This window comes from Cyprinus carpio, chromosome A7 (genome assembly GCF_018340385.1).
Source record: "Cyprinus carpio isolate SPL01 chromosome A7, ASM1834038v1, whole genome shotgun sequence".
NCBI lineage: Eukaryota > Metazoa > Chordata > Actinopteri > Cypriniformes > Cyprinidae > Cyprinus > Cyprinus carpio.
In genome coordinates, this window is record NC_056578.1 from 15,142,957 (window position 1) to 15,158,989 (window position 16,033).

Here is a 16,033-nt window from a genome sequence, read left to right on the forward strand (position 1 = left end):
GTCCCTTTAAGCGCAGACTGCGAGTGGAACATCTGCGTCTCCTCCTCTGTGACATCGCACAGAGGAGCGTCCTATGGACTACCTGACTCCGCCCACCAGCCAGGAAGCTACAGAGCTCTGTGATCGTAAGTGGCCGTGTAGATCGGTAGATCGAGAGCTGACACAGACGTTTGTGTTATTAGTCCCAGTTCAAGAGAATCAACATGACTGGCGCTTGAACGGAATGTCAGATTAGCTTTCATTTGGACAGAATCCTCATTCCTCGTTGTCCATCGCGCACACAGCTGGGCGATAGCGCTATTTCCAGACTTATATTAACCATCTTTTGTTAGATTCCCAATCAGGCTTTTCTTTATAAGACAGTTTACACATATTGAAACAAAGTGGATTTAACAGTGGCTACGTGGTTTACCCGCACTGCAAGATGCTTCTGGTCTCCCAGCGGCTAGACTCACCTCGCATGGACCCATTAGTGAGTTTATGAGTTTCATATTATTGGATTGCTTTAAATAGTGGCTCGCTCCAACGTTACAATCATTTGGTGTTTACTAAATCCCTGTCTGTTTCACTTCATACACCCCTACAATGGCTTTTTACGCAGCATTTGCTTTTTTATACTGTAACACTCCTACTGTTATGCTTGAGGTTCACGGTGAAGTTTGGAAACTTGAGTGGAGAAATCCCAGTTTTGTGTGTGTTAGATAAGGCAGACATAGATTAGAAGACAAGCTTGAAGACTGCACCAAAGATTATCTGGCGCTGTCCCGCGTATTTACGCACACATTCCGACTAAGTTCCATTTAGCCTACTGTATAGATTTTGCAAGTATTTTATTGAATTATTTAGTAGTCATTCTGACTAGCCAAATGACAAGTAAGAATGCTGTTTTAACCTGAGGGAATGTTACTGGTAGCATTTGAGCTAGATAGAAGATGGTGTAGCTAGTATCTTATCTTTTAAATACGTTGGCTACTAGTAAAGATGCAATATACACTAATAACTGCTGTTAAATAACTATTAGTCTCTTGTGAACAGTTGCTATTTGTATCAAAGATCCCTATAGAATTCAGTGATTAAAATATACAGTTATTTGTCATTACTGGGATTGTGACTAGTAGCAGAGAAGTACTGGTTACTAATTGAATAGATTCACTACTGGAATTACTAGGCTACGTGTAGCTGCTGATGAATATATCAGTGTGATTGCTTGTAATTAAAAAAATATGCTATACATGATTAATAAATACCAGTTAGTTGAAAGGTTTGACCATACACTCACAGTCTGTTATGACAAACTGATTCAGAGAGAATAGCAGGTTGAAAGAGACTCAAGATCCTATCAGCGCAGACATTTAAACGCCTTGCATGCATGCTTTATCGATGCATGTAACGCAACTTGACGATTGATAAAACCTTTGTTTTCATACATACGGCTGAAGGCAATATAGAGCCAGAGAGGTAAATGTCCCACACTGTTAAAGCAGCATGTGGTCTGCTTGTTGGAATGAAATGGCATTTATCAAACACTCAGTGGGGCTGCGCTTGCTAACAAAAGGCTGAAAACTGGGGACTGGACGAGAGCGCGGCTCTGGGGCTGCAGGCGCTGTGTAAATCTTCTCAAAATGAGCGATAATGTGAGTTTTCACTGTAGGAATTGCGGCTGCGTTTAAGCCTAGTATTTAACAGTTAATGTGGATTGCTGAGAGATAAGAGAGACAGACGGTGGCTGAAATGCGGGACAGGACTGCCAGTGTGTCCAGGATTAAGCAGAGCTATAGCAGAATACGTAATGGGATTATTAAAGTGGCGGAGGGCTCGTTCACTATCAGAATAAGAAAGACTAGAAGGCAGCTTGTATCACTGATTTTCATAAGCAAGCGAAGAGTGTCTGTGTCTGTCTGTTTTAGAACACGCTTGAGATCCCATGCACTAATTCAGTTTCTTGCAGATCAATAAACTAAAAGGGAACGTTCAATGACGCGCCCGATTTACGCGCTGTCCCCCTTCCCCTTCGCTTGGTCACGGATTTGGCCAAACACATTTCCGAAAGCTATTATTGTATTTTACAGCATGTTTACACCGGATGGACAGTCCCATCTTCTCAGTATCATAAGTTCCCCTTAGTTGAACAGGGAGTTTCCTCGGATCGTTTTCTGTAACATTTGACAAGCGGTAACTGATAGGAGAATGAAACAATTTTTTTTTTTTTTTGAATAAAATATGAACAAAGTGCAATTGTTTACACTAGGCATATATCATTTTTTTTTTTTTTTTGCGGGACTGTTTGATGACATGACAGTCACTCATGTATTATTAATATTATTTTTTTCAGCGAGTCCCGCCCACCTAACCAGTTTGACCCCTAACCCAGGTTAAGGGTTTCGATTTTTTGAAGTAGGTCATTAAGAGCAGGCAGCTCAGAAAATAATTGCTATTGTAGACAAGCCAAGCTAAGCCAGGGCCATAATAATGTAATTATACAAATAAAAAATACCTAATTATTATTGTTTTAAGTTTATTTTCTAATTATTATTATTAAAATATATTATAATTTCAAATAAATAAATATATGTTCAATAATATTTATATTTATTTAATAGTCCCTCTTTGAACATGTTGTTTTTCTGGAATCCAATACCACAGTTGTAGATTTCCCGCACCGGATGTTCTGCTCCAGTCGATTTGAACTGATCTGTGGCCAAATGAGTCAGTGCGCTTTGAAGCTGCTGTTGACGGATGAATAAAAGGGCCAGAGAGGAATGCGCGCGCTAGTCTTCGGATCTCGTGCACGCACAGAGCGGTTCACTGTAATGCGAGCCGCGCTCTTGAATACACTTGCATCCCATCTCAAAGTTATGTTAAAGTTTAAAACAACACTTCTAACTTTTATCTTACCGCCGTTTCTAGGATGAGATCACTGAGTCGGGGCTTGTGCGAAGGAATTTAACTCTAAGGGGTTTTTTTCTTTGTGAGTTCAAAAGCAGTCTTCAAAGAGCGAGACTCAGCACACCCTCATACCACAAACAGTCGCTCTGTCATTTTCCTGCGCTAACTAAGAATCGTTCTCAGTGCATCACCTTGAGTGACTCGTTGCTCCTTCTTAAGGAGACAAGGATGAAATTGTGCTGATTTGCAGGAGGAGCCATGGTGGCTCAAGGAGATAGATCAGGATGGGAGGGAGAGTTGTAGATAAGGTGTTGAAGTGATAACAATCCAGACAAAGAAGAGAGTAAGGTTGTGCTGTCCTAGCCCAGATGTTTTTTCATGGTGGTTGATGGATATTTCTATGAGGCGCCGCGTAGGATTTAAATCAAACTTCGCTTATGAATACATGTATAAAACACGTGCATATACACCTATACATTTCTCACATATACATGCATACTACTGGATGTTCACAAATACATATATTAAATACACATGCACACTAATATGAAATCGATACCAATACATATAATGTTAACAATGAATGCATACACACTTGTAGATAACTTGCGTATACATATAAACTTGACGCGTGCATACACCAAAAGACACTCGCATATATGTATAAGCTCGATCCATGCATATACACCTACACACACTCGCGCATACATATAAACTCGCTGCATACAAACACAACTGCACATACTCGCACCTACATATAAACTTGATCCATGCATATACACCTACACACAACACCCCACACACATAAACCCGCTTCAGACAGACACACCTGCACATACTCACATATACATATAAACTTGGTCTAGTGCATATACACCTATTAAACACTCACACATAAATATAAACTTGATGCGTGCATACACATCCACAAAACACTTGTGCATACATAAAAAAAAAAACATTTACTAACGTATACAGTTCAGATAAGAAAGACACGTGCTTTGTGTACATATATATATATGCAAGTGATTTCATATGTAGATGTGCGTGAAACTTTTCAGTTGGAAACGGAAGGCATTTCAGTGTAAAAGGAAGGCATTTCAGTGTAAAAGGAAGTCGTTTCAGTGTAAACGGAAGGCATTTCAGTGTAAAAGGAAGTCGTTTAAGCGTGAACGGAAGTAACTTGTCTATATACCGCATTTGCAATCATGGATAAGGATCGTTCTACAACTGAAGCAATTAGCATTTTGCGAAATGTTCTTTCTTCGCCCACTATTATTATAATAACACGCAAACGATGCCAACATCATCCGCCGGTTGAGTTCACGGACCATGATATCACACTCGCCAGCAGTTAATTGGCAGTCTCGATCTAGAAAAAGGTGAGAATTTAACTTTTATGCAATCTTCATGAAATGCATCCAAACGCTATGCAAATTACACACACACACAGAGAGTAAAATGTCCTGCCTCTATAGTTAAAAAATATAAAATGTGTTCCCAACTAAGTCCCAGTTTCAATAGTGAGCTTAGCCATTTTCAGAAGGATGTCAAGAAATTTTAAATGTGATTAATTAAAGTTTGCTTTTTGTTAAGCTGTATTTGTTTTTACAGGCCAAGGACACAATACCATCAGACTTTTAATAAGGATGTTATACTGTTGACCTCTCCTGACGATAATGTAGTAGTAAAGCAAAAGAAAAAACAGCACTTGCATGAGATTGGACACATATTAAATGCGTTTTGAATTTGACAAAAACATGGGATAGAAATCATAGAAAAAGTGCCACATGATTTAAGGTAAACAATATATATTTTTAAGATGTTATAGTTATTGTAAATGTTTTACTGTGTGATGTATTATTTAAGGGTTTATTAGGGGTTTATTTATGAAGGGTATTACAGTAAACTTTTGAATGGGGTCGTTTTTATAAATTCAGTTATTATTTTGTCTTGTAGAGTATATGTAAACATCTCATGTGAAATAGCTTATTCTGGACAGAACTAAATAAAAAAAAATAACATGCAATTTTCATGATCCCTCAAATTTTGTTTCAACTATTAATATTTTGCACATTCTGCAAAGGATATGTAAACTTATGAGGGAGGTTGTGGCCTAATGGTTAGAGAATCCAAAAGGCTGTGAGTTCGAGTCTCGGGCCGGCAGGGATTGTAGGTAGGAGAGAGTGAATGTACAGCGCTCTCTCCACCTTCAATACCACGACTGAGGTACCCTTGAGCAAAGCACCGAACCCCCAACTGCTCCCCGGGCGGCGCAGCATAAATGGCTGCCCACTGCTCCGGGTGTGTGTGTTTTCACTGCTGTGTGTGTGTGCACTTTGGATGGGTTAAATGCAGAGCACGAAATTCCGAGTATGGGTCACCATACTTGGCGTCACGTCACTTAACATAACAACACAACATTACATAAAATAAAACAAAACCAAACAAGGAAGCCCATATGGGAAAGAAAAAAAGTAAATCAATTAAACTTCATAACAAAAAAAAACACACACACACTCCAGTCTTACCAAGAGTAGTGGTCTTAAGGGATTTACGTACAAGGCCTTTAGCTTGAACACCTTTAAAATCAAGCTGCTATCCAGTTCCTGACCTTCACTTAAGGTGTAATGAGCTTGTATGGGATACATCCCATAAGTATTTCCAAACTGCACACAATTAAAACCAGTGGTACTAATAAACCCTTAAATAATACATCACGCAGTAAAACATTTACAATAACTAACATCTTTAAAAAAAAAAAAAAAAACATTTACCTTAAATCATGTGGCACTTTTTCTTTGATTTTTCTTAAAACCGTTCTATCCCATGCTTTGTCAAATTCAAACGCATTTAATATGTGTCCAATCTCATGCAAGTGCTGTTTTTTCTTTTGCTTTACTACTACATTATCGTCAGGAGAGGTCAACAGTATAACATCATTATTAAAAGTCTGATGGTATTGTGTCCTTGGCCTGTAAAAACAAACACAGTTTAACAAAAAGCAAACTTTAACCACATTTAAATTGCTTGACATCCTTAATTCTGAAAATGGCAAAGCTCACTATTAAAACTGGGACTTAGTTGGGAACACATTTTATATTTTTTAACTATAGAGACAGGACATTTTATTCTCTCTTTCTGTGTGTGTGTAATTTGCATAGCGTTTGCAGCTATTTCACGAAGATTGCATAGAAGTTAAATTCTCACCTTTTTCTAGATCGAGACTGCCAATTAACTTACTGCTGGCAAGTGTGATATGAACTTTGTCGGCGGATAATGTTGACATCGTTTGCGTGTTATTGATGCTTTTGTATACCAGGGGTAGAAGGCCGAAACAAAGTGTGCGATTCAGATTGTGTTTCTGACTGCAGTTGAGCAGGCAACACATTCGATTCAACTGAATTGGTAATTGATCTTATAATAGTGGGCGAAGAAAGACCATTTCGCAAAATGCTAATTGCTTCAGTTGTACCACGATGACAGGTTACTTCCGGTCACGCTTAAACGACTTCCTTTTACACTGAAATGCCTTCCGTTTAAACTGAAAAGTTCACGCACATCTACATATGAAATCACTTGCATATATATATATATGTACACAAATAAAGCATGTGTCTTTCTTATCTGAACTGTATACGTTAGTAAATGTTATTTTTTATGTATGCGCGAGTGTTTTATGGATGTGTATGCGCGCATCGAGTTTACATTTATGTGCGAGTGTTTAATAGGTGTATATGCACGGATCAAGTTTTTATGTATATGCGAGTATGTGCAGTTGTGTTTGTAAGCAGCGAGTTTATATGTATGCGCGAGTGTGTGTAGGTGTATATGCATGGATCAAGTTTATATGTAGGTGCGAGTATGTGCAGTTGTGTTTGTAAGCAGCGAGTTTATATGTATGCGCGAGAGTGTGTGTAGGTGTATATGCATGGATCAAGTTTATATGTAGGTGCGAGTATGTGCAGTTGTGTTTGTATGCAGCGAGTTTATATGTATGCGCGAGTGTGTGTAGGTATATGCATGGATCGAGCTTATACATATATGCGAGTGTCTTTTGGTGTATGCACGCGTCAAGTTTACATGTATACGCAAGTTATCTACAAGTGTGTATGCATTCATTGTTAACATTATATGTATTGGTATCGATTTCATATTAGTGTGCATGTGTATTTAATATATGTATTTGTGAACATCCAGTAGTATGCATGTATATGTGAGTAATGTATAGGTGTATATGCACGTGTTTTATACATGTATTCATAAGCGAAGTTTGATTTAAATCCTACGCGGCGCCTCATATATTTCTACCTCATTGTCATGAGCTTAGGCATCAGAACTATTTAAAGACCAGTGATACACTCACTTTTACCAGTTAGCACAGAAGTCTGTTCACCAGGGGCGATTCTAGGATTTTAATTTTAGGGAGGCTCAGCCCCCAATGAGGGTATAACAATAATAATAATAAAAAATGAATGAAATAAAATGTTTGACTAATAGGGTAGGGTGGTATAGCCTACTAAACTTATTGCAATATTCCACTGTATTGCATAGATGGGTATAACATTTGAGTAATGAATTAGCCAAATACAAGTCTTCCTGATGTCACACACACACACCTGTTTACTGTACAAACAAAACGTTTTGCATTTCTAGTACAAACCTCTTTCTATGCTTAAGAACTGTCTGTCACTGTCTTTAATCATTTCTATGCATGACTGCATGGTAGTTAGTGCCACATGCACTGTAATATGTTTATTGAAAGTTGAATTTTCAAATGAAAATAGCAACATGATTGTTTTATAAAGTATGCGTTCACTTCATATGTGATAATGGGTTAGTTCACCCAAACATGAAAATTAGCACATAAATTACTCACCCTCAAGTCATCCTAAGTGTATAAGACTTTCTTCTTTCAAACAAATCCAGTTGGAGTTATACAAAAATTTGACTTTGATCTTCCAAGCTGTTTAATGCCACTCAGTGGGTGTTGCAGTACATCAGTCCAAAAGAAGTTAAATAAAAAGCGCCCCTCCATAAAAAAAAGTGTCTCACTTGGCTCCGCGGGGTGAACAAAGTCCTCCTGTAGAGAATCGATGTGTTTTTGTAAGAAAAATAACCATATTTAAAACAAAATAATCAATTTAATCTAGCTTGTACTCACTGTTGTACACGGAAGCAGCTCCGGGCTGATGACGTATGAGGTCAGAAGTGACGAACGCAGAAATGCAGAGGAAAGATCAAAACAAAACAACAGTCACTAATTAGAAGTTTTCGCGAGACTCACTGGCGCATGCCCAATTCCGACCTCATACGTCATCCGCCCGGAGCTGCTTCGGTGTACAACTGTTGGCGCAAGCTACATTAAAGGGATTATTACGTTTTGAATATGGATATTTTTCTTACAGAAATACATTGATTCGCTACAGGAGGCCTTTGTTCACCCCCAGAGCCATTTGAGACAGTTTTTTTTTTTGGATGTGCGCTTTTTATTTAACTTTTTTTGGACTGATGCATTGCAACACCTGCTGAGTGCCAATAAACAGTTTGAAAGATCAAAGACAATTTTTAATATTACTCTGACTGGATTCGTCTGAATGAAGAAAAACATATACACCTAAGATGATTCAAGGGTGAGTAATTTATGGGCTAACCACATATAAAAAGCTGCAATTTTAAAAATAATCGCATTCATGTGGACAGGGCCTTAAAGGGGCATATCTGCTGCTCAGGTGGGTCTAGCTGTGTGCTCACATACTGTCACTAAACAAGCTGCTATTTAACTGAATGGTCATCATTTGTTCGCCTGCTGTTTTTAAAGGCATCATGTTGTCTTTGTTGCAGCATTGTATTACAATTAAACTATGTTGTAATGACAGTTTTTTTTTTTTTTTTTTTGCTTCCAACGCCCATGGTTATGCTCATGATGGGCATGAGTACCTGGGTAATTAGAAGATAAATCAATGATTACTCATAAAATTACACTGATTGTGTGATTCCAACCTGGTCTTCTCAGAAAATGTAGCCATTTTATGAGGTTCTAGTAAACTTTGTGGTCTATAAGTACACATGCTTTTCATAAGTAGACCCATATCTAAATCAATCAAAGTGTCCACGTCAGTCATATATAAAAAACAAACAAACATCTTTTTCATACATATTCAGAGGAACCCTACCAGTTCCAGACCAGTTCTCTGGTACTGACTCTTTGCATAGAAAGGGAACTGAAAAAAAACAAAAGAATGAATGAGAGGAAAAATGCATGGGCCATCCGCCCATGAAGGGAAACACTCATGTGTTCCTGCTATCACTCTGGCTTCCTGATTTAACGTCAGATGGCGAAAAGGACAGAGGGAGTAAGCTAAGGTGAGGAACGAGAGAAAAACTGTCACTGTGATCAGGCAAGACCTCACCAGGAAATAACAGTGTTGCCTAGGGATAAAAAACAAACACATACAGAATATTTGGTTGAGTAATTTTTTTTCCTGTCTCCAACACTTTGCACAAAAACTTAGTCAGAGGAACTAGACTGGAGAACACTCACCTCAGAGCTTTGCCAGCTTAAAGTGACTCTCTCTGGAAACCCCTGCATCTCTCTGACACGTGTGGATTCTCAAACACCTCTAATTGACCTATCAGTAAGCCCCAGCCCCCTTAGTTACTGTTGCTAACTCAGACAAAGAAACAGAGTTGCTGGCTGTCTTACAGTGACAGCTGTCAATGTGAAAACCTTGTCCCAAGATGTGTTTGATACATTTTGTAGATAAAAGGACCACCATTCAAGTGGGACTTAAATATGCCATGGAGGGATATATAAAAGATTTAAAAATAAATACACAAAAACTAAAAAAAAAAAGGTACTCAAAAGTACCAGTATGGACTGTACCTTTTCAAAAGACACAACTTTTTACCTAAAGAGTCCATACTGGTACCTTAAAGGTACAAATTAGTACCTAGTGTACATATTAGTACCTAAAAGGTACAAAAGTGTACCATTTGAAAAGGTACCACCCCAGTGACAGCTTTTGTACCTTTTTTTTCTGAGAGTGTATGGTGGGTAACAAGATTAATCTGGAAGCTAGGGTTTACAGATCACAATGCAAGTGGGAGAAACCTCATGTTATGGTCGTCACAATCACAGACGACAACATCCAGGATCCATGTACCGCAGGGTAAGATTAAATTAATTTCCATTTAACCAGTTTAATATGGAAAGGCACTAAAATGTAAACCTCACTGTACATGACATGAGAACAGTTAGCTATTTAGGTTAGTATGTTAGCATGGACTCACTAACTTTAACATTAGCTAGTTTTAGCCAAAGACACCTTACTTAAGCCAAGATAACATTAACTTTCTGCTTGAACAGATAAAAAAAGTGACTTAATGCAAGTTTGACAACCAGAGAATTAATGATTTCTTTTACATTGGGATTGGGGTTGAATGCTTAAGGACATTTTACTCTATTTTATTTTGGTTTAGGAAATGGAATAAAATAAATTCCATTGCCCATCCTCTCAGGATACCTGGAATCAGTGTTACAAGTACCGCAGGCACACCAAAAACTCCATCACCAACCAAACACCAACCAATGAAAGCTTCAGATTGTCCAATGTTTCTCTATGGCACTGAAACCTAAATTTGTCTGAGTTCCGGTCCCCGTGCAGCTGATACTCAACTGCCATTGGCTTATCTGCGTTCTAGGGGAGGGGCTTACCGATAGGTCAGTTGGCCATTGTGTTCTCATGCTCAACAGATATGTCTTAGATTGGCTACAAAGATCATCGCTTCACATTCTTCACTGAGCGCTTACACAGATACACATGGGAGCGTTTGAAAGCCGCATCTATCAGTGGATCCCTAATATATCTGCTTATAGACGGATCCGTTGATAGATGTGGCTTTCAAACTCTCCCGTGTGTATATGTGTAAGCACTCGGTGAAGTGTGTGAAGCGATGATCGTTGTAGCCAATCACAGACATATCTGTTGAGCACGTGATTGAGCAGGTGTTTAAGAATTTGCTCAAAATGCTAGCAGGAAATGCTGGCATCATCACATTTTTAACATTTCAGTACCGACATCAGTACTTTAGACAACACTAAACCCAAATTATTAAATGAATTTGAGAACCAGAGCTTAATAACGAGGAAATGTATGCTGCCTCTGGAGAAAACGTCAGAGGATGTGAGGGCTACAATGATAGAGACTGCTTACTTTACCTCTGACAGTCAACTACAGTAAAGCCCCCTGTGAACTCAGCATCTGTTATGGCTCGAGAGCCCAAAGGAACATCATTCATTTGGCACATCATTTTAGCTGCATCAGCAACTAAAATGCTTTAAAAAGTTGCTTACTCTCCACACACCGATTTAAAGCCAAATGCAGCCAAGTTTTTGTTTCTGTGCAGAAATGTGGGAAATTTATGATTGATTCCAGGCCTCTGAGTGGAGTTGTTCTTCTTCCTCTAGTTATTCATTGAGAGTGAACTATGCTAAAATGTTCTAACTTTTACAAATTAAAATTCAGTCCTTATGCTAGTTTTATTTGACACCAGGAAAAGAGGTAATTTGAACGTGTATCACCATATTTAGAGTTCAATATCATATCAGGGATTGATGTTAGAATGTAAACTGTAGCATACCCTAAAAATAACTTCTGAAATCAAATGAAATTGCTGGTCTCTCAATCTGGTTTTAAATGGGTTTAGACACAAATGTTTAGATGGGCATCCAGCTATTTCAGCTAAATACCAATTTGGCAAGGCTGGAAGACCCATTTTAAACCAGATAAGACCAGCAAACGATCTAAGGTTGGGAAAAGTGCTTTGTTTTTCAGCACGGTACCACTACTTCTGTTTCATCGTGAATTAAAAATGTAAATCTACACAAACACTTAAATGAAAAAGGGAAGATCGCTTGTGAAAAAGTCAAGGGGAAAAAGCAAAACAAAACAATGAGAAATGGAAATCTCCACGTACCCGGTGAATGACATCATGCCTACAAATTTGCTAGGACACAGTTTGTTCTGATTATTCTACTGCTCTGGGGGAACAGGGCAGTTGCCGTGGTTAAGTAGCTGTTTTGGTGTTTGTGAATGTTTAGCATTCTGTTTTGTCTCATTTGCATGACTAATTCAATAGTTTACATATAGAAGATCATTCAAGATCATCTAATTTCCTTCTCCTCTCTCATTATTAGACTATGTTGCAACACTGTCTGTTTATGGTCTCACCGCATGGAATACAGGTCTTTGTTCGGCACCAGCAGTGGCCTACTGCTTGCATCATCATTACACACTCAGACTGTAATGAACCTGTGGCTCCTTTTGGAGAATGTAGCCATGTTCTCAGGGTAGATGGGATACAGTTTGTTCTACCTTCCACTATAAGCCCTATAAGTCGCTAGCAGTGATGAAATTAACTGCAACCATTCTTTGATCAGAAAGTGAGAATATCGAACAGTCCAGAAAGCATTCCCAGAACATCACTGCAAAAAGTGTGTGCTGTTGAAGAACGAGATATTAAATGTGTGCAGCTCCAAATTTTCTGTACTGTATTTCTATCTAAACTGTGTAATCGGACTATCTGTTCTTTTTATATGAACATTTCGGGGGAAAACCTATCACTAAGCACACTATACCAATTTTTTTAATCCTTGCAATTATGCAATGACAGATTGTACAATGTGATCTCAAAAAGATAGACAGGGAAGATTGTGTGATGTTTACAGCACTGTAGCCAAGACTTTTAGCCACGATTCAGTGTTGGCAAAGCTGGTTGGATGCACTGGATGAGAAACGCTGGGACAGTTCAGGATTGTAAAACAGCCAGTGTGTGTGCAATCATAGAAAACTGTGCATGTCCATGTGCATGTGAGTCAAATCATCTGACACTGACAGAACTCTGTTGGAGGCTAAGATTCTTCGCAAAGACCATTACTTAGTCATTGATCAACATGTCACACTAGGTGATCAAAGACTCATGATTTTGCACTTTGACAACAGAACAATCCCAGAAATTCCAGACAGCCAATATCACATATAGTGTGCACCAGGCTACAAGCGCTATCCATGTTACCTTACGTAATATGACATATTTCTCAGTTAAACTGGATTGTCAGTGAGACAAAAAATGCAGGGTGGGATTTGTGCTTGGAAGAGATGAATTGAAAATATGAGGGTTTGGTGTTGTCATCTGAAAAGTAAAGACCACAAACATGTTAAGAATGTAAACAGGGTCAGTTTTGATTTAATGTTGACTTTTAGAGAAATTTAAAACTTTAACAACCTCAATGGGTGTTCTTCAAAGAGTGCAGCTGAACACAGATGCGACTGAAGATTAATCAGTACTGTTACTCACAGGAGACTTCAAAGGGCCCATGTTGCAACAAAAGAACAAGTAAATGTTTCTTGGATGAACGTGTCACTACGATACACTGTGATGTATGGTCCTCCATGCGATCATGCCCACAAGAAATCACATGCATGCGAACAGCCGCAATTTCTTCTGCAGCCCAAAGTAAAAATACCCAGAATTCCTGGCACTTCATAAGGCACTCATTCCCAGAAGCAGTTGTCGTAGTAACCTTGGCAGTTTTTCACAAGTGTGATCTTTTTCCTACTTCTTTCTAAGGGATACAAATGGAATAGGGTGTAAATTATTAATTAGTGGAGATGGTAGGGGAAGGATTTTATTTATTCATTCACAAAGACATTTTTATCTATGTGTGTAATGAAAGAAACAAAGTAATGTATGTGAAATTAAAATGATCTATGACTGTGTGCATAGGTTATCGTGGTAACAATCTATCTGGTAACGCTGTTGAAATAGTAAGTATTATGGGCTGTCTTCTGCATTGTTTCGTTGTTGTCTTGTCTGCGAGTGGTATTCTAGGTCACTCCCTCCTCCTCCCTCCTCCCTTGTGTCATCCATTAACAGAGCCTGTGTGTGTGTGTGTGACAACTTATCAAAAACAAGTGCTTGCCACCCACATTCACTTCCTTTTCGTGAAGATTGATAGACACCTATTTTTCTATGTTTTTTCATTGTTCCTCTAATGTTCATCAAATACACCCACATATATTTGCTTTTTCTTTTCATTGCCTTCCTTCCTTCCTTCATTTTATTCTTTTATCCTTTTTTGTCTCTATGTACGCGTGTAAGTGGTGAGGTCAGTGAGAGTGCCACTATGGCAGGAATAGGCCTATGCTTGAACACAGGTGTCCATTTGCAAGCCCATAGTAACAGATTGTGGTGCATGGTTCACTGAGTAACTTGATCCAGACATAATGTTTTACCATGGTTAGCCGTGGTTTGCCCAGTGATTCAGGTTACATACACATACAGGCGTCTCCAGTCATCTCCATCCACATAGCATGGTCTTTATGACCTCGGTGAACCCAGGCAGTAGAAGGGTGGGGTCTCTGTAATTGATATAAGTGATAAATAGCTCTCCATCCATTCTGTTCAATTTAAACATAATTGCCTTTTCATTTTAGTGTCGAAGCCTCTCAGAAGACTAAACTTAATGATAAGGGCCTGTCCTGTCCATGTCACACCTTTTCATCAAATCTCAGTGTAATTAATTAAAGAGGTGTGATTAGAATGCAGCGTAGACTATTAGTGCATCAGCATATGTTAATGATTTTTTTTTTCTGTCTGACTTAAGAAGTGTAGCAATGAGACAATAAGATGAAGTAATTGCTGAATCTGCTGAATTTTGGGGGGAAATTACTTCTGAATTATACTGCAGTTCAAAAAGTTGGGGTCAGTACGATTTTTTTAAAATAAATTAATAATTTTATTCAGAAATAATGCATTAAATTGCTGAGAAGTGTCAGCAGAGACTTTTATAATGTTGCAAAAGTTTTCCATTTCAAATGAATACTGTTGTTTTGAACTTTCTGCAAATCTAAAAAAGTATCCTGAAAAGTGTCCACAAAAATTAAGCGGCACAAATCTTTCAGTGTTGTAATAATAAGAAATATTTCTTAACCACCAAATCAGAATATAACCAATGATTTCTGAAGGATCACGTGACACTCAAGACTGGAGTAATGGCTGCTGAAAATTCAGCTTTTCCATCAGATTAATAAATTACATATTAAATATATTAAAAGGAAAAACAGTTATTTTAAATTATAAAATACTTCACAATATTATGGACCCAAATCTTTTGAATGGTAATAAATGTTGAATAGATTTAAACGTTTTAATCACAGATATAGGGGGAAAAACATTAGGCTCGGGAAATGTGCCATTTATTTATTTATTTCACATTAACCTGTCCACGTTCTAAGAAAATAACATGTTTCTAAGTTCTAATATAAACTATTTAAAAGAACACACATTGAGATGGGAATCTGTAGACTTTTGTGAAATCTGTGGTGCTTTCTTCAAAGCTTTATGTTTCCATGTGGAATGGCCAAATGTGATTATTGTTTCAAGAAATTAAACAAGAAAAGTAGAAGAGACCATTGTCTTAGAGCCAAGTTATACTTTGCATTTGATTTAATTGGCTACAAATGCGCCAACAATCCTGATAAAGAATGCACTATCATTGGAAATCCTATAGATAGATAACAAGAGCAATTGATAAATTGTTTATTGCTGCAGTCGTTTAAATTTGAGAAACTCTGCACACATCACTATGTGTCTGATTCATTTTTTTTTTTTTTTTTTTTATCCACTCTTTAGTTATTTTTGGGAACATGGGAAGTGAGATCAAGATGCTCATTTTTGGTGGAGGGGCAAGCTCATGTCGTACTGTGATTGCATGTCAGCAATAACAGGAAAGTCAGAGTGAGGGAAAAAAGAGAAAGAGCGTGTGTGTGTGTGTGTGTGTGTGTGTTTGTGTGTGTGTGTGTGTGTGTGTATGAGAGAGAGAGAATGGGAGAGATAATGAATCATTCACTACAAAAGCCATTTAAAAATCAGTCATACTTGTCTGACTTTCTTCCCTCTTCTGCATCCTTCAGCCATTACTAGAATATTAAAACATTCGTTTCCAGAAGCAAACTGAGAATTCCTACTTGGCCTGGTAAAATGACTGTAAATCTGATTGCTTGTGTGGAAGTGTCTGCATATACTGCAGTTGGCGGTTAAAGGGGTTTTATAAGTATCTTAACCTCTTGTCCCATGAGACCTA

At 38.1% G+C, this 16,033-nt stretch overlaps 1 protein-coding gene across 2 annotated transcripts in view; it reads left to right on the top strand.

Moving 5' to 3' along the window:
• The window catches only part of LOC109048635 (mastermind-like protein 2), a 68,016-nt gene continuing 51,983 nt past the window's right edge, over positions 1-16,033 (top strand). The window contains exon 1 of one of the 2 annotated variants that reach the window (XM_042759868.1): positions 1-125. Coding sequence is in view for 1 of the 2 variants with exons in the window: in XM_042759867.1 (XP_042615801.1) it covers positions 425-472 (48 nt within the window). In the remaining variant the exon portion in view is untranslated. The other variant, XM_042759867.1, reaches the window with a different exon arrangement.